The sequence below is a fragment of the Vespula pensylvanica genome, chromosome 3, assembly GCF_014466175.1.
Source record: "Vespula pensylvanica isolate Volc-1 chromosome 3, ASM1446617v1, whole genome shotgun sequence".
Classification (NCBI taxonomy): domain Eukaryota; kingdom Metazoa; phylum Arthropoda; class Insecta; order Hymenoptera; family Vespidae; genus Vespula; species Vespula pensylvanica.
In genome coordinates this window covers 10654208-10680072 of record NC_057687.1, presented here as the reverse complement: position 1 = coordinate 10680072, position 25865 = coordinate 10654208, and the positions used below count along the sequence as shown (strand labels likewise).

The following is a 25865-nucleotide window of genomic DNA, read 5'->3' as shown; positions in this document are numbered from 1 at the left end:
AAAAAAAAAATGTTTATTATCGCTATCATTCTTAAGATAGTTGCAAATCTTGGAAGAACAAGCGAAAAGAAAGTTACGACGTATCGGCGATAGACTTAATGTAGATGTAAAAATGCTTTGAAAAGAAAAAAAGAAAAAAAAAAAAAAAGAAAATGTTTCATTTTGTAAGTAAAAATTCAAATATACTGCGCATTAGTCCATGTATATATAATGACACGGGGTGCAAATGCAGATCATAATTGATCGGTGTATACAGTGCATTTGATTGGTTGTATACGATCATAACTATTTTAAGCTTTTATTTTCCTTCTTTTCTTTGAAATAGTGCTTCTCATTTTCTTTTTTATTTTAACTAGACACATTAATTTTTTTCTCTGTAATTTTTCATATAATCAGTGCTTCTTGGTGAAGGATATCAGTATATTCACTTCGCGTATACATTTTGCGGAGGGATTTACTAAATTACGTCTGGTTACTAGATTTGCATTTATGATATTTTCGACTATATACGTTTCAATCTTCCTCATATTCTACTTTGATAACACATATAATTGCGTTATAATTAATTGCTGTGAACAGTTAAGAAATAAATCCAAGATATACTCGCGCCGTACCTGTTTATTGATAAACATGTTTTATATATAAAACGTTTGTTGTGTAATCATTTATATCAAAATTTTTATACGCTATCTTTCTTGTTTTGAACATTTTCTTTATCTTTTTTGTTTCTTTTTCAAGTGGAAATCAAATATATTTATCGTAAAGTATCTTCGCAACAAAACAATAATTATCTTCAAGTTTCGTTCTATTTAAGACTTTCTTTTTAATTATGATATTATTTGGATTTGGCGCTTGTTTATTTATTAATTTTTTTCTTTGTTAATATTATACGTAATGTTTATACGTATTGACTAAATGATATAGGAAAGAAGGGATTTAACAAACGTTGATAATAATAATTGAAACGTATATCATTTACATAATAACCCATTTATTGTTTTTCTTTCTAAACGTAATATTTTCTGTAAGAAAATATGATAAAATCGATTGGGTTAAAAATTATTTGGAATGAAAAGATTCGCATATCTAAGAGACACCATATGCAAAACTTCCAGAATATTCGACAACAGCAGATTTCCGCTCGTGAGAACTTCATAGGGCTGCTTACCGAATAAATCCTCTGTATTACCTAATGGCGTCACATTTGCTAATCTTAACGGACCATAAGTATAAAATTAGGAGATGGTTATACATTTTATAAATTACAAGACGACAGAGTCCTGTAGTTCCACAAAAGCTGTGATAGATTCTACATTAAACGTTTAAGAAAGTAGAATGTAGATGATCGAAACAAAAAAAAAATATATATATATATATAACAATTAATAATATTAAGTATAATGTTATTGTATTAGTTAGTAGTGGCATTGTAAAGTGAGTAATGTGTCGACAAATATATAGTTAATGAATTCAATAAATGTGATTATATAAACAAATAGATTGTAAAAAAAATGGCGAGAGGAAGAGGAAGAGAAAGAGAGAGATAGAAAGAGGAGGGAACAATGATTACTTCATAAGACCCTTGGCTTTGAACAAATCTCTCATTAATCCCTTTAAGTATCCGATTTCCCGCTGTAGATCCTTCACTTGACATTGTAATTTTTCATTGTGCTCGGTGAGTTCACGTTCTTCGCCTAAAATATCCTTGATCTCTTGTTTTTTCTTTTGCCTGTATCGCGTTGCCGCATTCTTATTCTGTTCCTTTTTCCGTACTTTTTTGTCCTCGACCGAAGGACGAGAGTACGGTTTATGCCGATTTTTGTTATTGATGTAACTCGATTGCTTCTTGTTGCTGGATGTTTCAGCGACCCAGTCTGGATCATCCGTGGAGTCTTCGGAAGAGGCGCAGCTACCACTTGGACTGGTGCATGGACTATACGGTGGTATGTCCTCTGTATGCGATCGCACGTATTCATCTACGACTGCTAGATCATTGGCGACGTCTCCTCCAAGCGGATCCAATGATACGTTTTCAGTATTCCATTGTTCCGGTATACATATTTCGGTCTGATAAACATCAGGTTGTTTTTCTTGCGGTATGATGATATTGTATACAGGCTGTTGACTCGATATTATAGGTTGGATCGTTTGCACCGGTTGCAAGGTAACGAGTAATTGAGTATCGACGACCAATGATTTATTTGGTGGAGGTGATTGAGGTGGGGTGAGAGTTGAAACTGATGAAGGGATAATCTGATGGCAAGCTTCAACGTCTTCTAAAACCGTTTCGAATTCTTCCAACAACGTTTGAGTGTTATCGTGCTGTTCATGATTCTTTGTTATAATCGGATATACGACTGGTTTGTTTTGACCACACTCCGGTTCTGGCAATTCTTCGAATATTGGTACATCGATTTTATCCTCCAGCCAATCCGAGAAAGGTTCTGCAAAAACGATCAATCTTGTAATCACATTCCTTATTATCGCTACGTGATATTACTAAGTGGACCAAAAGTTTTTATCCTTGATAATTTTACGATTTGAAAAGATCTCGAGAAAGAATAATCGATTTTTAAAATCGCGTAGGATCTTTTGGCTCACTCAGTGTGTGTGTATATATATATATATATATATATATATATATATTATGTATACATATACATATCATATATCAGATGCGTTTTTCTCGAATATGTATAATAGAAAGTTTACTCGCTCTATTCTTTTTCAATGATATTATTATCGGATCATTTAATATGCGAGAATATTGATCTTTAGAGAACAAACAACGTTTCTTTTTTTTTCTTTTTTTAAATATATCTCTATAATGCTTTACCTTACAAAACGTAAAGAGAAAAACAAGAGATTTAATTAACAGTACATTTACTGATCTTTAGCATGAGCAATAATGTAGGAGTGGCGCATTGATGTATAATTTCATGGACGTTACTGGTTCAACTAGAAAAACAAGTTACTCATTTGCAATTCTCGCACTGTTACTATTGAGCTTATAAAGGTAGGGCACACACTTTTAGTTAGATTCTACATAAGCTACCATTGGAGGAAAAACAATGATGCCTCTTAAAAGCACTTGAAATATTTTAATGATTTATCTACAATTAAGAAGAAAATAATTCTTTGTATGTGGTTTATTTAGACATACGTTTAACTTGCGAGTCGTAATTTCTTCATTTTATGGTCCTCATTTTATTTTATTTTCATTTTTTTTTTTTTCTTTTTCTTTCTTATTTTCATAAACGTATGATGATTACTTCGCTTGTACGAGCAAAACAATAATTTATAAATATACCAATAATCTGATTCTAGTATTACACGAGAGAATATTTATAGTAAATATCGGCAAACTCTTTGCTTTCCTAGATCGAAATTATTTCTACAATTACTCTACGGCAGGCCCTGACCCATTTTCTTGTGAAACTTTGATCAGAGACAACTCGATACCGTTTAAAAGTTATCGCCATTTAAATGCAGGGGCCAGGAGGTTAGATAAGAATATTTCTGTATTACAACGAAACAAATCGTACGGTAAGTTTTGTTCTAATCACCGCACATAGAATTTACTTCATTTATTAGAACGATCTGGAATAAATACATTTTTGAAAAGATCGCGATAAATTTGAATTCGAAATGCCAATAGTAATAAAAAATCAAAAAAGTCGCTGAAGAATCTGACGAGACTTGCCAAACAAGTGTCAAGCGATAAAATATGATTAAGTTTTTTGAGAGAGAATCGCGGTAAACAAATTCAATGGCCTTAATTAAGAGACTCTGCGATCTCTGGCTGTTTCTTACGAATCGTTCGATCTCTAAAGATTTTTCATTTCTACAGGAAAAGAAAAAAGAGAAAAGGTCAATCGTCTTTATTCCGGAAAACACGTTTGACGCGTTAACGAGGATGGAGATAGAGGACATGTGACTTTGAGTTCGATCATCATAGACTTTTTCTTGTTTCTCTTTGACGCATTGATAAAAGTTATTTCCCGTTAAACGTGTCTCTCCCTCCTCTTCTTCACTCTCCCTCCCTCTCTTCTACACCCTACTCTTTCAGTTTCGTTTATTTTCCTAGCGTTCTTTGACGAGTTACTCTCGTTTCCTGGCATAACGCCTAACATTACTTTCCGTTTCTTGGCATCGATCTCGATCTCTCTGTACCAACAATGCGGTATCAACGAGCGTAACACATGTTTACCCCACGTGAATATTCAAATGATTCTAGAACGGTGAAGAAGTAGATCAATTGTATTTGTTGCAGCGTAGTATGTCCATATATATATATATATATATATATATATATATATATATATGTTTGTATTTGCGTAGAAACGTGTTGATCACTTTTAACTTATTTCAATGAGACATCAATCTTATCCGATTCTAGTAGGGGGTATTCCCATCTATGATATATCAAGTATCGATCGATCAGATCGAAGAGCGTGGATATCGTGATAGACGGTGATAATGAGACGAGGACATTTTAGTTCGGAATATAAGAGGGGGATAAAAAGAAAACAAATTAAAAAAAAAAAAAAAAGAAAGAAAAAAATGATAATTTCGCTTATAAGCAGAACAATGAGTGCGATAAAGGGAAACCTACCCGTGTAACATATAGCAGCCATTATAATCGGGGCACGGCAACGAGATCTCCGCGAGAATGTTTTGTTTGACAGCGATAGAAAATATACGTGTATATATATACATATATATATATATATATACACGCGTGTGCATATATTTTTATATAAATGTTATATATGCGATATATATTATATATTTTATATATATATATGATATGGTAGCAATTTATATAATAAAGGTATCAATGTTTATCGCACGACGACGTACTCTCGTCGAATGACGATGACGACGCCGACGTATTTTTAAATTAAGGGGGATGGTGGTGGTCCAAAGATGGGATGCAATAGGCACACCAAGATCGTCACCGATTCAACGTCTTTTCACGAGTTTTTGAGAGTTGACAATAATCTCGCGGTTCCACGTGTAGCGATATGCGAACTGCATGCTATTATATAACATTAGCACACTCCAACATCGAGACGCCGGATCTTTCACTTGTGTCACTTTTAGAGATGCCAGTATTGTCACGTTTTTCTTTCTAGTTATCGTCGAAACTAGTCCCCTCTCAGTGCCATTAAATGTATCGTATCTTGTTTCAGAGTTCGCTCCGTATGGAATTATCCGTTTCGTTCGTTCCTTTTATTTTTTTTTTCTTTTTTTCTCTTTCTTTAATCGCTCTCACTCTCTCTTTCTCGTTCTTTCTTTTTCTCACTTTGGTGATTATACTCTGCCAGCTGTTTCCTTTGAGATCAAATATCAAATAAGCGAAAGAATCTTATCAAATGACTGGTATATGTAATTCTTAGAGTAAATTGAAAAGAAGTAAGAAAGAATATTGTAAATTGGATTTGAGAAAGCTTGTTTGCCTTTATCTTTCTTCTTTCAACATATATTCTCTTTCTTTCTTTCTTTCGCGGCAACTTCTTTCGCTGTTAAATTAGTCAGGCATGTGCCGAAGATGCACGATGCTTTCCGATCGTAAACATATATTATGTATACGACGACCACACAGAAGAGACCACGGTAGCGCGTGCGTAAGAAATGTGTTGTGTTTGTATCTTCTCAATTTTCTTCTTTCCTTTTCTCTCTCTATTATATATATTATTATAACTCTCTCTCTCTCTCTCTCTATATATATATAAATACACATACACGTATTTTGTGTTTACGTTTTGATTATCGATCGCATCAAAATATAAAGACACTTTTTACTGGATGGTTTATATCCAAAGATACCGCGCTTACTGTACCGCTATTGAAAAGTGATCGCGTATAAGTCTCGCATACGACTTGGCTGTATACTAAAGTAGAACCACTCCTCCTTATCTTTGGACTTTTCCCCCTCTGTCGCTCCTACTTCTTCGTCCCGAACGTTCTACGTCATCACTCTATCGGCCTCCAACCAGAGCCATTTGCGTAGAGGTTAACCAGTTTGTCCCACTCTTTTTCAGAAAAGAAAAAAAAGGAACAACTGAGAAGGGAAAGAGAGACAGATAGAGAAACCGGGTGAAGTCAATTGAGTAAGAGAGAGGCGAATGAAAAATATATATGTATAGAGGAAAAAAAAAAAAAAGAAAACATATATGAACAATTTCTACATTTTTAATGCGTTTATACGAACTCGCCAAATTACAGACTAATAATCTGAGATTAATATTTTTTATACGATCAATCGTTACGTTCACACCTAATCATTTTATACTATTATCCCTTTCGCCATATTTTAATGCGATCGAAAAGCACGTAGAGTACTATTTCTCTCGTTCGCTCGATGAAACTGCTGTCGTGTGCAAATTTATAAAGGAGCAGATTTTTCTTTCTTTGTTGTCAAGGACGATTCGATAGAGATGACTCGTTATTATTGATAATCCAAAGCCCTCTAACTTTTTTTTATTGCTGGTAGAGTGAAGCAATGATGCTTGTTAACGTTATTCGAATATGACCAATGAAATATAGATCGGACAGAATCTCTTTAAAGTATTCTGAATTATATATAAAAGAAAAAGAAGGATTTGCTAGAAATGATCTCTTTTTGATTAAATATCAACCTCATCGAGAGATTACGCAAAATCTGTTATATTCCTGCGATAAATTACCTTCTTTGATCCATTCATCTAATTCTTCCAAAAGTTTTGTTGCCACTTGTGCACGGTTTGTTGGTTGATCATCGTACATAACAGGTTCAGCAGCATATTTTGTTAGTTCTAAGGACTTGTCGTCAAGTAAAAACCAATCATCTTCGGTATCTGCTTGAGAAGTCCCCTTAGGGGACTCTGGCTCCAGCTTCCATACCCACATCTCCTGGTCCTGATTGGTTACCATTGTTGATGCGAATCCAATCAAGGTATGATATAAAACCGTTAAAAGAAATTTGTGTCGTCTTTGCGACGTAGCTCGTAGAGAGCGCCATATTGGCTCTAAAAACATAACATTATTTTATTTCATTTGCTTGTCAAATTATAAATGATGTTTCATATCAAATCAATTGTTTAATTACATAACTATGTAGCAATGTGTTGTAGAGATCAATTCAGTTTTATTTAGATAAATTTAAGTTTTGAAAAGTAATTCAATATAGATAACATTGTAAGTGTACCTCTGTAAGAGTTTTCTCGATTTAATATTCATTGTTATAACAAATAAAATTGTCAAATCCTTTGTTTAAATATTCAACTTTTACAAAATTTCAAATTTCATCTGTCAAATATTCAACATTCAGGGACTTTGGCCAGGTTTAACTAAGTTTATGCAACAATTGGAAATGCTTGTATTGTATCGGAAGTAAATTAAACCTGATAGAAAGATCGATATCATATTATGATGCAATCACACTTATCGTCGAACTTCATGATAAAATCCGACTGAATATATATGAATAATGTAGGAAGTTTGCATCTAATATGATTTGTATATACAAGGATGATGTTATTGGAAACGAGTTTATAAACAAATAGAAACGGGAAATACCACGACAGAATTAAGCGCGTCGTCGTGGCACGATGACTCACAAAATGGCAGCACGTCGGCGTGGCCTCAAACTTTTCTTCTATATTAATCGATCTTTTTTCTAGCGTTTTTTTTTATTTTTTATGATTAATTGATAAAAAGTACTCACTCCATTATTAATTAGTTGTGGTGGCACACTTGCGTGTGCAAGTTCGTTTTCCACTAATAAGTCATCTTCTTCGTATTGTAGAACAATTTAATACTTCGAACGTCTTCCTTCTACGATTCATGGATAACGAGTGAACGTCTCCCTACGACGGAGTTCGCCTGCTGAGATCACGTGACGTTATTCGATCCCTCTATTGCCGCCAGTCACTGACCAACAGTACCGGATTATGAATTTACGTCGCCCTGGATTGTTTTAGTTTTTCTTTTTACTTTTCATTTTTTTTTCTTTTTTACTTTTTTTTTTTTTTTAATTTTTTTCGACGTAACGATTCTAATATATACGAATTAAGTAAATCGCGTTGAGTTGTAAAATATAAGTTGTATATATATGTATATATATATATATATATATATATATATATATATATACACACACACACACACATATATAATATGTTTACATTGATGAATTACAAAAATAATATTTTATAAAATAAAATTAAAAACTTTTCTGACACGCCAGATTTATACGATCGATGTAAGAAATTTCTACAGATACAATTGTGTTTCGTCAATAGAGACAAATCAGAAAACAAATCAATGAGAGCGTGTTATTTAACAACAAAGCAGGGAGATATCTTCAAATCGATATTCTACATGAATGTTAAAATATTATTACTCCTTTGTACACAAAGTAGGAATGTTTGTGTCCTTTGCGTCTAAGATATCTATTTACTTTTACTATCGTGCTTTACTCGTTGTCCTCGATATTAATACGTAAATACCAAAGCTTGTGAAGGAAATGGAAAAGATTTATTTTTTACAAATAAACAAATATATTTCAGATATAATCTGTAATAATAATATAAAAATAATGTAATGATAATCTAAATGTAATGATAAGTAATAAAATTTAGAATTAATTAAAACAAGGATAATGTTATTTCTTTTATTTCGACAAAATGTGATTTATAATAATAATAATAATAATAATAATAATAATAATAATAATAATAATAATAATAATAATAACATTTTTTCACAAGAATTTATTTATTTTGGATGTATGTAAAATAATCATTTCGAAATTTTTTATTCATTAACCAACCAACTTTCGCTCTGATCCATACTGGTGGAATAAGACTGAAAAATGTTTGAATACCATGAGCCCAATATCCGCTGCTCGAGTCTACTTTACCAAGCGTAGCTATCGCATTTTTGGCATAAGTCGTTGCATTAGGAACAAATAGACTGGATACCTGTTATTACATTATTTTTCAAATTTATATAAGTTTTATCAATAATTGAAAAGATATGAGAGACTAATAATTAAATTTAAAAGACAAATAAAATAAATCGTTGTACACGATACGAAAGATTGTAAAACGAAAAAAAAAAAAAAAAAGAAAAAAGAATTGACAACCCATACCTGAAGCCTTGGACTGAAGGCATTCATTTTAGTATTAATGAAGAGTGGTGCCAAATGTTGAATCGTTATGCCAAATTTCGAATATTCGATTCTAATTGCATCGGAAAAACTTTTTAAATATGCTTTAGTTGCAGCATAGACTGTCATTAATGGAAGGGGCTGGTGTTCCGAGCCAGAAGATATATTGACGATAGCACCTTTTTTATGTTTTTTCATTTGTTCGATAATTAATCGCGTCATCATGGTGGCGGCTCCCACATTTACGGTCATGATATCCCATAGCTCATTCTCCGAAACTTCGTGAAGATACATTGGATAACTATATTGTTTGCCCACGTTGTTCACTAAACGAATATCGAATTTTTAGAATAAATATTATCAAGCGGTGATTTCGTGATATAAAGTAAAAAAAGCGGCGAACAGTTAAAATATTTTCTTTTTCTTCTCTGTCAAGTAACATTGTTAGAATTATAATAATTAATGAATGTAAGTTAGAAGGATATATTTGCAGTTGTTATCTCTAAACTACAGAGCAACGTCTGCAGTTTTATTCTCTTTTACGGATTAAGATATCGTTATCGGTCACGAGTTTTTATTTTCTTTTTTTTTTTTTTCATTTCTCTTTACTTAAGTAAAAGCATTATTTTTTTCATCGAATAATTTATTGCATCGATAATAATGAACATTTTCTAAATAGACTTTTATCGAAGTCAATAAGTCGATAATATATATGTATATATATATATATATATATATTTTTGCTTTTTCACTCACCCAATATTCCAATTTGTATATTTTCCAATTCAGATTTGATTTTTTCAAAGATCGGCTTGCCTTTGCTAAAGTCTGCCTCTATGATCTTTATTTCTATGTTAGGATTAACGTTCAATAGTTCACATTTGGTCTTTTCCAATTTACTTAAATTTCTGCTTATCAAAATCAAATTAATGTTTCTTATAGCTAGCTCCTTTGCGTAAGCCTTTCCAATTCCATCGGTTGAGCCTGTTACCACTAGATAGTGTAATTGAAGAAAAAAAAAAAAAAAAAAAAAAGGAAAAAAAAAAAAGAAAATAATGGATCTTTCAATCAATAATGTTGTTCAAATTGATTTCTTTTTCTTTTTCTTCTCTCGACTTACCCGCCCATTCACCAAATTTCATGCGAAAATCGATCGATGTGAAGTTGATAAGAGGAAAAATCGTTTCCCATATAGTAGATAGTAATCGACTTGTAGAGCTCAAGAGTAGCCAAAGTGCGATTAAGCCTGATAACCAGAGTGTTATTAACATTATCATTTTCTTTGAAAGAGTTTTTAATTACACGCGTACACTGAAATGTCGAAAATTATTTTTAATGTGGATGTATAGAATAAGAAAGAAAATGTTCGCGACCTCTACGGATACGTTTATGTTTCGGGTAATTTATGAAGTTTTCTTAAAAGAGCTTTGAATCTTTTAAACGGTTGCTATCTAAAAAATACACGAATGAAATATGTGCTTTATCGTTAATACGTTCCGAGTACTTATATAAGAAATAACTAACACTATTTTAAACGATTGATAAGTACTATGTTCTTGTTATCACTCGAATCACAGTGTTGTCTTTCTTCGACGATCGTTGGTCCTTCTGACTTATGATATATAAATCGCTGCAGTTTAAAATTGCAAAATGGACGGAATTACAAAATTAAAAATATTTTATAACTTTCATCATCGAGTCCTCGTTAGATATTTTCTTTCATTTCTTTATACTTTATATTACTTTGTCACTTATTCTTTCTCTCTCTCTCTCTTTCTCTTTTCCTTTCTCTTTCACTTTATTTATGTGCTCTTTCTTTCAGAGATGATCCTTCAGCGATATCCAAACCAAGACTAAAACTGATCTGCTACAGGTGACTTTACAAAAAGCGTACGAACATAACTTTCTCCGAACAACCTTGAAATTGTAGACGAATAAGATGTTAGTGTTTTCTCGAAGTAAACCACTTTTTTCTTTATTATTAAAAATTATTGAAAAAATTATTGATAAAATCTTTTTTTATTTTTTTATTTGAAGAATTATTTGTATCGTTGTTATAGGAGACGAAATATTTTTACGAAAAAATCATGGACATTTTATGTGACCTTTATCAGTCTTATTAGACGACAGACCCATAAAAATGATCAGATTATGAAAAAATATGGTAATGGAAAAATTCCTGAAAAAGTTATCCCATGAAATGCTATTAATATGATAATGCAAATCCATTATATACTATCGAGATACAGAAAATTATTACTTAAAATTTAACGAACGTTTTTTCCAAGTGAAAATTTTCAAGTGGGAAAGGGTTCATACTTAATGTACGATAAATCGAGGTTGCTGGTGTAACGTTATTGTGTAATCATTCTGTTATGGATGTCCCAAATATCTCCCCATTCTAACCATGTTCATCAGTTTCGAACATAAGCACTAGATGTCGATTTAACGATGTCGAACTTTCAAACATTTTAATATGTTTCATTCGAGAAAAACTTTTCTCGAAGAGAAATTTTCTGCAGGAATAAAAAAATTAAGAAAGAGAAAAACGACAAAGTAGAATCGATCCTAAGAACACGACACTCAATTTATGCGGAGCCACTATTTCATAAGAAGCGTCGTGCAAGAGAAACTTTGGTGACGTAATCGATAATCAATAATATTATCGATCGACGAAACTTGCATAATAATGCTAAACTACAATGCTCATCGAGAACTTTTTCTTTTTCTTTAATTAACAAAAAAAAAAAAAAAACAAAAAAAGGGAAAAAAAAATTATAAAACAAACGAGTGTAATAACACGGACAATAAATATAAAAAAGTTTTGAGCATACGATATTGAAATAAAAATCATTTTTCAAAAATATTTTCCTAAGACGCAATAGAGTTATTATCATTGATTATTTATACTTATATGCATACTGACGTAAGAATATTATTACCGCTTGTGTGTGTGCTGTGAATTTAAGTTGCAAAATTTCTATCATATATTATGCCATATAACGATCGTTAGATGTGACCGAGATGAGCAAATCGTCTCTACTATCTCTTATGCATTTTTTAAACGATCATATTAAGGATCGTAATTAGAGGATTATTTCGAAATTGCACGTAACGATCCGGACATTGTTAAGTTTAAGAATGTATATGTATATATATATATATATATCCATTATATTCGCGAAGCAAAATTCTTTTGATATTTCTTGATAAAAAATGTTTTTTTCCACTATGTTGGAAAGAATGTTTTAGCGCAATCAACGAACTAACGCAATCGGTTAGTCAACGAACAAGTCTAAAAAGTTTATTTTTATACCAGACCGTTCCTCGTATAAATAAGACTAAGTATTTACTTGTTAACACACGTAACCAATTAATAAATACTGTACCATTCACTTTTACGATTTTCCACCCTTACTTCGCCGGTATAATGTATCACCCGAATGAATGAAATTCGGTCGTTTAACTATCTTCTTGGATAGCACGTATGTATATATATATATATATATATATATATATATATATATATATATATGCTAGAACATTCCTCCTAAAGCGTGATGTATAAGTAGAAGGAAGAGAAGAGAATCGAAGAGAGAGAGAGAGAGAAAGAGAAAGAAAGATGTTTTACGAGAAAAGAGGCGCGCGCAGCTTCTTTCGATCGCTTTAACACGTACACACGCATACATAGCTCAGAGAAAGAGAGAAAGAGAGAAAGAGAGAGGGAGAATATGCATGGAAAGGTCCTCTCCAGTACGTGTATCGTCTTCGTGAACGGATAGTCACTCGTTGTGTGTCGTGCTCTTTCCTATTATCTTTCTTCTATTTTCTGCAAAACGTTCTTTCGGAAAAGTAATTTTTCTTTTCATATTAAAATTTTTCATATCCATGGAAAACAAATATCCGATTTGTTCTCAATAGTTTATTGTACTCGTTAAACGAAGGAGAAGGAGAAGGAGAAGGAGAAGGAGAAAAATGGTACCAGGTTACCTTGAATTTTGACCCTCTTTTTGGTCTTTCATCGTGCGCTTTGTTAATGCTCGAACAGAGAAACTCCTATTTTTCAACAGTTACAAAGATTCTCTGTTTGAATTTACCCGCTCTCGTGATACGAGGTGTTCTATCTTTTTCCTACGGCAAATTGCTGACGAATAGGCTAACGTTTCATAAGTACGCCGCGGGATACGAACGTCGGGCGTTAGAGATATTTCGGCGCTGTCAGTCGAGAGGGCGAAGTCGAAGCAAATCGTTGTTCCTCCTACGATAGTTGGAGGATTCAACGAAATTACGGTGATCATCGTTTTTCGTCGAGATAATAATAAGGGAAGAAAAAAGGAGCTTATCTTATATTTTTAATCGTCTTCGGTAAGTAGAGACAACGTATTCAACGAAGAAAAGTTTTGGAAAAGTAAAGTTAAACTGGTAACGCACGTGTGAACCATCTGTGCTAAACGTAAACTTAAATGGAAGTGGCCTCGAAACGGTTTAGAATGTCGGATGGTTTTCATGTCTTTTTCTTTGTGTTAGGTAGAATCTGAATATTTGTACAGTCGTATTCTTATTTCTCGTTTCTCGAGTTCGAAACGAAATTACAAGCTAAAAATTCGCGAACTTTGCGGGCCGCATTTACTGATCGTTTATAGTTCATCGTGGAAGACAAACTGATATGAGTTCTAATCTGTCGATGAATCTAAAATCGACTTCGTTGCTTATTTTCCATTTCGACAACTTCTTCTTTTTTAATCTCTCCAGAAATATAAAGTAATCTTTATCTCTCTTTGTTTTTTTTTTCTTTTTTTTTTTTTTCTTTTTTCAAATCAAAATTATTCCAAATAGATCGAGGAACATGATGCAATCGGAGTTATGAACCATGACAAAGCAACGGTTCATACGGTTCGTTCGTTTTTAAAGAGATCTTCGCAGCCGTTGCTTCGCATTAGTCAACTTAAGAATCAACGACAACTATGATTTTTTGACTTTTCGATTTGCCTTTCGAGATAGGCTCGCCTCTCACGATAAGCTATCATGCGAAGTTTGATACTCATTCGATTCGGTAGTAAATGTCTTAACTGTAATATTCGCTGGTATATGTAGTTAACAGTGTCACGTTGAATCGAATCCTCTCTAATCGATAAGATCGTTCTTGTTTGAGGAATGTCTTATTTATCGTGTCGTTTTTATTTCCTTTTTTCTTTGGCACAAAATGCGTAAGATACCAACTGGCAAATCTGTTCTCTTTGTCCCACGTGACTTGCACGCTTGGCGCGTAAACGAGATCGAGATTACGTTCTACTTCCATAAACTGGATTCCGTTAAGCCGATCCGTTGTTTAATCCGTTACTTTTGCATAAATGTTCAGAGGATCATCTGGACGACGGACACGCGTGATATCGACTAATTATTGAACGATCGACGACACGTAATCCGTTCCAAAAAAATCGAAAAAAAAGATAATAATCAAAAAGAAAAAGAAAATAGTACGGAGAAAAGAATGAAAGAAAAAAAAAAAAAAAAGAAAGAAATAATCACTTTTCAAATAAATCTACAATTTATCCTATGCGTGACAAATTATTTCACACACGTTTGATACGGTTTCACGTTCGATCGATGTCATGGGCAAAGTTCAAGAACAGGTTTTGCAGAGCGGTAATTGAAACTAGTGTACCTACATTATACTATACATATATATATGCATATATATACATATATATCGGGTTAATGTGATCTCCCTGTCTCTAACGCAACCATTCCACACGCGTGCCTCTACGATTATTACGTACATTAGTTATATACCTGGCGAATTTCGTTCGTTGTCGTAGTTAGCGATAGTTACTTTTCAATATACACTCGAGGTTGTCTATAGAATTAAAGCTCAACACTGTTAATGTTATATATGTATAAGTGGAGACCGAGTTACGTACGTTGAATCTGGTTGATCAGAATAAAAGATCTACAATTTCGACCTCGTTTCAAATATTGCATTTAATTTATTCATTCAGTTGCCTTTCTAATGCAATAATTTTTCAATCTGTCGATCGAGTTAGAAGCAATTTTTTTTTTTTTTTGGATTATTTTTTGTTTCCTTCCTTTTCTTTCCCCCCATCATTTTACGTTAACGAACAAAGACGATTTAAATATGTACACTTTCGTATTTACAGAAAGATTGCGCAAGCGAGAAGACATCTCATGAGAAGATAACTCAATGTACCGGATGATCACGAGAGGACGATGACAGGATGTCGTGTCTTCAGGGCAATAATATTTACTCTCGCTATTTGGAATTCGATCCTAAATGCAGAGAAAACCGACGAAGAAGTCTCGTTAGAATATGGCAATCCAAAGTATCTTCAATCTCAGAAATATATGTATTCTTGGACAGGACCTAATGCGTTAGCGAGATCCGCTTTGTTGGAACGTCAAGAAAGATTACAGTATAATTGCGAGGAGATTATTAAACGTAATAATGTTGAAAATGGAACGCTGAGTCCTGAATCCTTTAGGAACATCCTCGTGGACGAGCAACACGAGTTGCTTTATTGTTATGTACCAAAGGTATATACGATAGATTTCGAAAATTCTCTAAAAGATAAAAACAATACATTGATCTCTAATAATTTGCATTGGTAAAAGAATTTTATTAGATAAAAGTTATAAAGTTTGTATATGCAAATAATGATTAGCTTATATAAACGAGTCTGACGTTTATGATTTAATAGCAATTAAGGCAATTACGTTGAGATTTATTTTCATTAGGCATTTAAAATAATAATAATTAAGATTATATAATTATACGGAGAAGAGATAAAGGCGTTCCTAGTAAAAAAATTGAAAAAATGCTGAATAAATGAATTATTACAGACAGAACAAAACGTCAGGCTCGTTTCAAGGACAAGTTCTTTTAACTTTCGAATTACGGACATTCGTATGTCTACTATTCACGGAATTACTATATCCTGCCTTCTTATAGGTTGCCTGTACAAACTGGAAACGCGTGTTAATGATCGCCACAGGAAAGTGGCCTGGAAATGATCCTTTAGAAATACCGGCTGATCAGGCCCACTCACCAGGAGTTTTTTTAAGACTAAGTAATTACACTGCTCCAGAAATTGAGAAAAAATTAACCTCTTATGACAAACTTATAGTCGTTCGACATCCATTCGAAAGGCTACTATCAGCTTATAGAAATAAACTGGAAGCGAAACACGAAAAGAGCTCGAGATACTTTCAAACTCGTTTTGGGAAGAAAATTATAAAGGTAATATTATATATATATATATATATATATATATATATATATATATATAAGATCTCCTGTTATTACATGTATACAATGTTACACGTTACACGTTAATAATACCCTGTTATTATATGTATACAATGTTACGAAAGAAAGACATTTTATTTTATTTTATTTGGAAAAAAAATAATTTCTCTTATTTTATCAAAAAAACATTTTATTTTATTTTATTTTATTTATTTATTTATTTATTTATTTATTTATTTATTTATTTATTTATTCTTTGTTGATAGAAGTACAGAGTGAATGCTACGCAAGAATCATTGCAAAATGGGGACGATGTTACGTTCAGAGAGTTTGTAGAATTCATTACCAATGATACCGAAAATGGTACGAGGAACGAACATTGGAGACCTATATATGAATTATGTCAGCCATGCGTAGTTAATTATAATCTTGTTAGTAAGTATGAAACCTTGGTGGAAGACGCTACGGAAGTGTTGGAAAGGATGAATGTTGTCTCCGTCAAGTGAGTATAAATTTGCGATTTAGATAAGCTATTATTTATGTCTGCTTGGCCTTGGAATATTTAACAAACAAGACGACGATTGTTTTCATTTATTATTCAGTTTTCCATCGAAACCACCGAGCAGCGAGCCAACCTCCAAGAAATTGGATAGATATTATTCGACTCTAAGTTATAAACAATTGAGGAAGTTGGAAGATTTGTACAAATTAGATATGAAATTGTTCGATTATTCACTGGAGGACGTTTTAGGATTTTCTTTAGCTTAAATTTATAGTGAGAATTACGTGTACAGATGACTGAGATTCAACGAATTAAAAGAGATTCAGATTTTTTTTTTTTTTTATTTATTTATACTAGAATGATATCAAATAATAGACTAGTTTATCTATTAAGAATTCTGTCAAGTCACTACGTTATAGCGATTTTTTAATTTTACGCTGATCTTCGTCAACAACTTTATAATTTAAAATGAGTATGTCTGGTCTTTTTTGTTCGATGATATTGTAGAAGGAAGTATTCCTAATGTTATTGAATTTGATTTCTTACGATTTTTATTACATGCATAAGTGCGACTAGAAGTAAAATTTTATATTTTTCTTTTAGAATCGAACCGAATTCGAATGTCAAATTGATACGTTCCATTTGTATGTGATTACGTTTTTCTTCTTCTTCTTCTTCTTCTTTTTTTATAATATTCAATTCAAATAATTATATTGATTTGGATAAGTTATAGTTCGCAAGAATGTCAAAGTTTATATTATATTTTTAAATATTTTACGTAATAACGTATTGGTAAGGTAACGAATTATATATTTATTGAGATTGGAAGGAAACAAACGATGCAAAAAAAATAATGACTTTTTTGATACGAAACTTTGTCTAGTTTTACGAAAGTCACGAAAGGGAAAAGAAAAAACAACAAAAAAGAAAATAAAAAATAATTACGAATTTACGTAACATTTTGGTAGAAGTTTGAAACGTATCCGTTGAAAACATTGTTCATCGAAGTCGATGTTTGCTTAGAGAGCTAAATTTAAATTAGGATTCGGAGATGACGAACGAGACGGGGTTTTATACAGACTAACTTTGGATAAAGAGTCGAAGAACCTTAGTCTAATCATAAAGGAAAACTTACAAGTATGTGCGAGGTCGAAAATAACTTTCCATCAATCAATTTGAAGGACTTTCAAAGTTCTAGAGTTTATTGCTACGTCAATGATAACGAATGCATAAAAAAGCAATTGAGATGAATTTACGAGCAATGAAAACCGCAACAAATTCATTTAAAGTATTTAGATTATTTCTCACATGATAATAGTCTATATACGCTATTGTATTAAGTGCGAATTAATATTTTATACGAAAGATAATGCATTTGCATGATGCATTTATTAAATCATGTAATTTTCATATAAATTATTAGTAAAGATTAGCAAACCTTCGTAACGAGGAAGGATCGATCGATGAAATTCTTCATAAATCGATTAAAGAAAAAACCTTCAACGAATGAGGATCGATTTACTGATTTATTTGTCTGTTGTAAGGTCAGCAGAAATCGTTAAGACGTAGAACTGTGCTCTATGTGCCACACCTTCGCAGTTACGCGAACTTCCTACTTATATTATTATACGATATAAAAAGCTCAGTAAGAAAAAAAAAAGAGAAATAAAACAATGAAAAAAAAAAGAAGAAAATAATAATAATAATGATAAAATATTCCGTACCTTGAAATATGTTAACTCTTTCGAAGACCTTCAAACTAGGACTAGCGCGTATATTTTTCTTCTAGATTTTTTATCTCATGGCAAAAGAAATTGTTTTACATAAGAAATCAAGGGTTAAAGAAATAAAAAAAAAGAAAAGCAAAGAAACAAAATAAGAAACGGAATGAGACGAGAATACTTTCTATAAAACTTTCTTTGATCAAATATCTCCGTCATCCACGTCCCTCCTCTCTCCTCATTTTTCTCTACTTTTGTCACGTGTAAATCAATCTGGCGCCACACGTGAGACGACTTCTCGTGTCTTGCTGAAAAAGAAAAAAAAAAAAAGAATAAATAAATAAAAATTCTTTTCGTATTTCTCATGTCATAAATTCGACGCGTGGGCGTCCATCCGGACGAGGCATTTTGTTTAAAAATAAAAGTCACTTTCCGGCTTGGCAGATGCGTATTTGTCGGCATACGACACATCGACATCAACCCTCTTTATGTATCCAGACTTGTAGGTTTATAATTAAATGAACGATCGAACATTAGAATCTCGGCTTGTACCGAATTTTGTAAGCCTTTTCCGAGTCTCATTAATTAAGTGGATAATAATTTTGGGTTGGCTAGCTTGGAAGGTCGATTACCTTTTCTATATTTAATACGATTAGATAATATTTCGATAGTAATATTTTTTTCGAATAATCTTTGTCATTTTAATCATCTTATCGTACTTGAAAATAAATTATATTTTTCACTCGAAACAATGACAAAGAATACGCGAATAGATTAAACGAGTAATATGTAATTCATCATTAAACATGATCATTCGAATGTTATATCTCGATAGATTTTTAGTCTCGAAAGAATAATAACGAGAGAATGCCTTAATATAACTTCGAGGTGGCCAGAGCTCTTCTCCGAAGCTCTCTGGTGTCGGCTGGTTTCGAATTTTGCAACGACGGTGGTGGAATCGGACCTACCAATCCTGGAGCAGAGATTACACGGGTAAGGAGCTAGCAATCGAATCGAGTGGGGAGAAGCTCAACAACGGCGATTCCTGGAGGAATTTCGGGATCTCGAACGGATCCTTTGCGTAGTGATCCAGTCTACGATCGGACGTAAAGTCGTGTGGAACGTATCGTTCGCTGCTTTCCGATCAATTTCCAAAAGCACGCGGGGAATTTTCGTAGATCGATCTACCGATCTTTCGTTATCAATCCCAAACGTATATTTCTTCGTCGATTGTGAGTAATATCTGAAAAAAAAAATTATGGATTTCTTTGAGTCCGAATATTTGTTGGAATTATTAACGAATATAAACATTTTCTTTTCTATTATATTTTATAAACATTCATTGTTTATAACTTATTTACTTAAGTTTACATTTTATAAAGTTCATATTTTTTCTCTTTCTGTTGCTTTTTTTTTATTTACTTGTTTATTTATTTATTTATTTATTTATTTTTTTTTTTTTAATAAATGAAAGAAATCTTACATTTTCAGCGCGGTGAATCGAATAGAAGACAGAATCTAAAATGCCACAGCCGGCTCACGAAACTAAAAACATTCTTACCACTTACTTGATCTTGATTTTACTTTTGATATCGTTATGGTTACTCTACTCGGGGATATTTTAATTCCCTAATTTTTTTGTTCGTTATGGTACGTAGAGGGAAGATTGAATCGTTCGTATCTCCTTTATATTTTCCGATAGAAATTTATTCTCCCTCTATCGATTTTTCAGAGTTGAAATATGAAAGACGAAGAATGCGAGTTTCTCGAAGGCTGGACGACTTTCTCGATCGATACTCGAGAATCGAGAATGGAAAGGATATCGATTATTACACAAGATCAATTTTATGTTTCCGGATCCTTCTTGATCTCGTTAATCGGAATGAGATCATCGATTTACTGTATAGATTAATATTCATTGTTTAAGTTTCAATAAGTTGATAAGTTAAAGAATTAATCAAAACTATCATGTTATCGGAAATAGATTTTTTTTTTTTTCTATGTACGGAGACAGGGAGAGAGTGAAATTCTTTTTTTTTTTTGTTAGAACGTCATATTTATGATTGTGCCATTTTATAGAACGTATGAAATATTCAAAAAATTTTAATATGAAAACGGGTATACGATGCGTGTGGGTGCGATTGAATGAATGTATTCGTAGGCACAATGTGTGAACGTATTCAATGCTTATATAAAAGTAACGATAGTGCGTGGAAAATAACAGCCAACAATTACACATAAAATAATGGCATTACTTATGTTTCAAGGACGAACATTCAAAGAATTTGCGATCTAGATAAATGCGAAATATTGTTTTTAATTCCTTATAAAACATTTTATTTTAGCGACGTTGATGCGATCAAATTGGAACGAATTAAATGTCTGAAAGATGAAGGAATGAAATTTCTTACTATGTTCCCATAGTAAAATTTTCATTATATCCGTATACTCAAATATAATATACATATAAATATTTCGTATAGAGTAGTTTGTGAAAAGACTTGGAGAAATTTAATTTTACTTGTGAAAAAGTCAATGGCCGTGAGGCCATTGATGAAAAAAAAAAAAAAAAAAAAAAAAAAAAAGGAAATAAAAAAATTAGTAAAAGAGAAACGAGAAAAAAGGAAAAGAAAAAAAAGAAAAGAAAAAGATGGGCCTTGCCTTCTGTAGAAAATAAGTAAACGTTTGGGTTACATGGACGATGAACATGGAAAGCGTGGGTGTTTATACGAAAATAGCCGATGCTTTCAGTTCTCTTCTTCGATGTTTCACTGTTTCACCACTACGTACATATCTACGTAGGTATGTACGTATAGAAGAGGAAATCAGTATTTTCTATAGAAGATCCGAAAATAACCGATGAGAGAAACGAAAGGAATATCAACGTTCCTCTTTTCGTCCTGTTCCATCTAAAAAAGCAATAAATAACGATTCGATAGAGTGTTTATTCCATCTTTCATTTCACAAACGAAAATCATTCGTTACGTAAGTTCCTTATAAATCGTCTAAGTTCCATAAGTATTATCTGCCAAGGTAAGGCTACTGTTAAAAAGGAGAACAAACTTTTCTGTGTTTATTCACGAGGATATCTCAAACGTAAATCTTTCTACTTGAAACATAAATCTAACTCTATTAGGAACCGTATCAAAATTTATCGCGCATCTGTTTAGATCCAAATGTTATGCCGTTACGTCAAATTATGAATATATATATATATATATATATATATATATATATATATATGCAATAATGATTTAATTCATTTGGTGTACTCATCGTTTGTTTATGTAAAAAGAAAAAGAGTACTATTTTACATGGTGACATGCATTATTGCTGATTAGTAATTAATACACGTCGTGTGACAAGAGCATCATGATAATCGTGGACAACATCGAAGTAGAAACTCGGTGTAATAAATAATTTTACATTCGAGCTCGTGGAAAGACTGGCAGATGGCCACGTTCCAGTAATCGCTGGAAATAGATCTACTTGCTGTGAATTCAGGTCGTTCCGAATAGTATTATCGTGCCCTGTAAACATCATTGCTGTATAAATTGACATAAAAAGTATCATGCACAAAGAAAATCGATAATATTCAAATGAATTATAATCGTCCCCCCCCCTTTTTTTTTTTTTTACTGATTTTACTTAAGGTATGAACAGAGGAAACAATCGATATTTCGGAAAGCTACTCAATGTTTATTATCAATATCAATATAAATTATTCCACGATGTATTAACTTAATTATAAGTTTGTTTCTTCGTAAAAATTTTACGAAGAAAAAGATAAACGAAATATAAGATTTCCACGGTGCTAATGATACTACAACCAAGAAATAGGCTGAATATTCCACCTACTTCGGCTGAAATATATGACATTAATATTAATATTATATGTGACTTTAATTGTAATAAATTTGTTCATTGTCAAATGAAGCGTTAATACTGCAAAAATTGTTTAAAATATTATATATATATATATATGTACCAAGATTTTTCCAACCAACCAAAGTAGATTTCGTTCTGAAGGTCATGAAGAAGTCCATTTTCCAGTAAACGTTTAAAATCGTGTGAGAAGGCGATAAATGTTGACTGGAAAGAACAATTTCTTTTTAATTATCATATATATGTATATGTATATATAATTAGTACTTTCTAAGCAATTATATTTGAAAAAAAAAAAAAAAAAAAAAAAACATGGAATATTATTATTACGTATAAGTACAATATGCGTAGGTGTATTATATAATTATTTTTCTTAATGTTTTAATTTTCTATCATTTCCCTTCACCAAAGATATCTCCGAGTTAAGAAACTATCTAGCTTTAGAAACTATGTAGCTTTACGAAAGTTTATTACGAACTAGTTTTCTAGGTTTATTACGAAAGGTTTTATTACGAACAAGTTTTCTTATTATACGTTTGACGTAGAACACATGTCGATAAAAATATCGATGTGAAATTTGAATTGCTCGCTTTTCAGACTATATATAATAAAAGCTATTAAAGCTATTAGCTTTTTTCAACGTCATAAAAAGATTTCTTCATATTTCTAATAAGGATTAAAACGTTTTTATGATGCAATAGTATACGTGTAAAAACTTACTAAATCGGTGAAACAGATAATTGTGGCCCTTTCAATAAATATTTGATCGACGATATCTGGTATGTTGTATCTTCGCAAAGATTTACACATAAACAAGTGTCATAATTCATTGACTTTTTACGATTCATGTATTTATATAAGCACTTGGTATCTTCCAATTCACATAACTGGAAAAAAAGTGTATAATATATCGATTACGTTTTGAGAACGAATGATTTTGATCGATAATGAATCGATTACCGGCAATGAAGTATAATTTGCCATTGGTGCGTAAATGTAAAGAAGACAACCACACGCGTTGTATATATTTGTGATCAAACAATTAACAAAGCAATTTGATTGTTCATACTCGATGAAAAAGCGTAATTTACTTTTTTCTGAATTTGTAATGCATTCGGATTGTAAAATACCATTGAAGTATTCGTGATAAAGATTTGATGGTTTTTTTTTAATAACCGGTTGCACGCTTAACTAGAAAAATTAGATATTAGAATTAAACGTAAATTATTTAGTATGGTTATATTATAATTAAGCAAGCATATTAATTAACCATTAATTCTTCTCCTTTTTGCAAAGTATATCCAACAGTCTCGGCGTTTGGATAACTCAAAGTGTGATGAACATAAACCTGTAAAAACGAAAGAAATAAATTAATAACTATTTATTATACTATATAATCGAAATAAAACGATTCAATATCGTACCAAAAGTTTGATGCTGTTTACAAAATTTTTCTTTTCTGTTTTCTTATCTTCAACGAAGAGATCACGATTGAATATTACAGTGAGACCAGAGTTTGATCCAGAATGAGCCGTACGAAGTACAGGTACTTCTTGAAATCGTCTAAAAATTTTGAGATAATATTAAAAATTATAGGATTTCGATACCTTATCTTCTAACTTTCGATATCTTACATGTTATATTTCATAAGATGCTCTAAGTAATAATTGTAAGAACAGCATATTCCGTTGTTAGTATAAGACTGTTTTATATAATCGGTACAATTTATTTTCTTTTTATGCCACCAACAAGATTCGATCATAGTTTCACAAGGATTGAGAATTTTCAAAAAGTCTATTAATTGCCATTGATTTTCTCTTAAAAATGCATTAAATTTGTTTAAACGTTCATCGTTTAACTCTTGCATAGTTATTAGAGCTCCATATCTGTAAAAAAAAAAATAATTATTTTTGCTCTTTTATTATATTTACAAAGATCGTTTCGTTTAGCATATTTTTCATAATACAAAAATATATTTTACCTGATGAAAAACATTGCTTCCTCGACGCTCATATTTGCAGGCAATTTTATATACTCCATTAAATCCATTTGTGTTGTTAGCATAGTCGGTACGTTAGGACAAATTGTGATCGCTGGAAATGCGGCGAGAAATATAGGTGCATGAAATGTTTCTATGAAAAATTCTTTCGGATTTTCGTCCAAGTGTTGCCACAATTTTTTCACCATCATATCCGCACCTATTAATGTACATACATACATACACACACACACACACACATATATATATATATTTGACGAATGTCAACCATATTTCTTAACTATCTATAAACTTTGATTGAACAAAATCGGACCAACAATTCCTGTGATCATTGTACAAAGCCATAAAAATTTTCCTATGTAACTGGTAACGATAGGTTGCATTCCAAGATATTTTACACCATGTAACGAACTGGAACCAGTGAAATCTTGAAATATCTTTCGAACAATACGTTTTTTACGATTGGCGTTTGTCGAAATTAGAGTTGACTTGTTTTTCATCTGGTCGTCCATTTTCTTAACGTTATGAACATTTTTTTTTATTTTCTCATCGGTACTGTATCCTACCTGTAAAAATATATTTCGTTAATTGGATCATTGACATGATTATTGGGAAAAAAATAAAGTATGTAAATTATTGCAATAATTAAATTACCATAATCGTTTTCGGCATATTTATCTATTACTGATTTTTATTTCTTCCCGTTAACTCTAATCGAACGTAGCTCTTGTTTGCATATGACATGAAGATAACATGCAACAACCGTATTTATATATTTTCTCTGTAGAAATAAATTATTTAAAGAATCCTTGAGATTTGTATTGTCGTGTTTCAGATATCTGCTGCGTGCATTCATATTTAAAATATTTATAATTTATGATATTAAGATAATAATTAGCTACGTTAAACGTTTCTTACTTTAATAAACTATTAGAGCGTAAATTTATGAGTCGTATAAAAAAATAATATCTATGAGTCAGCTTGCGATGGTCGTTTAATACGGCCAATCTTTTATTTACAACTGTTGATAAAAATTTGCTTTAAAACATCAACTACGCTTAAACAGAACGTACAAATAAATTAGTGGTTGCGTTCAGATATAAAAATATGCCTATTTACAATATAAGAAATCGCTTCTTGTGGAAATTATTCTTAGAAAATAATTTTTACAGAAGGAGTTGTCAACGACACACACACACACACATATATATATATATAGATATATATATATATATATATATAATGTATGTTCTAACATTTATATCAGAATTATATATATTCTAACATTTATAGTAGAATTATATATATTCCAACATTTATATTAGAATTATATATAT

At 31.6% G+C, this 25865-nt stretch overlaps 4 protein-coding genes across 18 annotated transcripts; 1 reads left to right on the top strand and 3 right to left on the bottom strand.

Moving 5' to 3' along the window:
• Positions 1-971: 971 nt before the first annotated feature.
• LOC122628239 (activating transcription factor of chaperone) lies at positions 972-7873 on the bottom strand. Of its 2 annotated transcripts, XM_043810316.1 has the most exons (3): positions 7712-7873; positions 6693-7013; positions 972-2444 (listed from the first exon to the last, which is right to left on the bottom strand). In XM_043810316.1, the coding sequence occupies exons 2-3, from the start codon at positions 6916-6918 to the stop codon at positions 1567-1569; spliced, it is 1104 nt and encodes a 367-aa protein (XP_043666251.1). In that variant the 5' UTR covers positions 6919-7013; positions 7712-7873; the 3' UTR covers positions 972-1566. The 2 variants fall into 2 exon arrangements, with proteins under 2 accessions (XP_043666251.1, XP_043666253.1); XM_043810318.1 differs by lacking the exons at positions 6693-7013; positions 7712-7873 and adding an exon at positions 4616-4714.
• An 866-nt stretch (positions 7874-8739) lies between these two features.
• On the bottom strand, positions 8740-12624 carry LOC122628240 (inactive hydroxysteroid dehydrogenase-like protein 1). Of its 5 annotated transcripts, none has more exons than XM_043810323.1 (5): positions 12547-12624; positions 10278-10403; positions 9914-10150; positions 9140-9483; positions 8740-8969 (listed from the first exon to the last, which is right to left on the bottom strand). In XM_043810323.1, exons 2-5 carry the CDS (start codon positions 10297-10299, stop codon positions 8760-8762), a joined length of 813 nt encoding a protein of 270 aa, XP_043666258.1. In that variant the 5' UTR covers positions 10300-10403; positions 12547-12624; the 3' UTR covers positions 8740-8759. The 5 variants fall into 5 exon arrangements, with proteins under 5 accessions (XP_043666258.1, XP_043666257.1, XP_043666255.1 ...); XM_043810322.1 differs by having other exon boundaries at positions 10278-10468; positions 12547-12597; XM_043810320.1 differs by lacking the exon at positions 12547-12624 and adding an exon at positions 10682-10816 and having other exon boundaries at positions 10278-10468.
• A 276-nt stretch (positions 12625-12900) lies between these two features.
• On the top strand, positions 12901-21591 carry LOC122627587 (carbohydrate sulfotransferase 11-like). Of its 4 annotated transcripts, none has more exons than XM_043808817.1 (7): positions 12901-13009; positions 15316-15709; positions 16125-16412; positions 16688-16923; positions 17024-19876; positions 20136-20294; positions 20377-21591. In XM_043808817.1, the coding sequence occupies exons 2-5, from the start codon at positions 15386-15388 to the stop codon at positions 17187-17189; spliced, it is 1014 nt and encodes a 337-aa protein (XP_043664752.1). In that variant the 5' UTR covers positions 12901-13009; positions 15316-15385; the 3' UTR covers positions 17190-19876; positions 20136-20294; positions 20377-21591. The 4 variants fall into 4 exon arrangements, with proteins under 4 accessions (XP_043664752.1, XP_043664753.1, XP_043664751.1 ...); XM_043808818.1 differs by lacking the exon at positions 12901-13009 and adding an exon at positions 13033-13135; XM_043808816.1 differs by lacking the exon at positions 12901-13009 and adding an exon at positions 13144-13522.
• On the bottom strand, positions 19799-25763 carry LOC122627586 (sodium channel protein Nach-like). Of its 7 annotated transcripts, none has more exons than XM_043808809.1 (11): positions 25447-25763; positions 25183-25370; positions 24842-25094; positions 24511-24727; positions 24164-24415; positions 23954-24092; positions 23800-23877; positions 23490-23720; positions 23250-23416; positions 22633-22736; positions 21865-22174 (listed from the first exon to the last, which is right to left on the bottom strand). In XM_043808809.1, the coding sequence occupies exons 2-11, from the start codon at positions 25198-25200 to the stop codon at positions 21972-21974; spliced, it is 1662 nt and encodes a 553-aa protein (XP_043664744.1). In that variant the 5' UTR covers positions 25201-25370; positions 25447-25763; the 3' UTR covers positions 21865-21971. The 7 variants fall into 7 exon arrangements, with proteins under 7 accessions (XP_043664747.1, XP_043664744.1, XP_043664743.1 ...); XM_043808808.1 differs by having other exon boundaries at positions 25183-25367; XM_043808810.1 differs by having other exon boundaries at positions 25183-25309.
• Between the last annotated feature and the right edge of the window lie 102 nt (positions 25764-25865).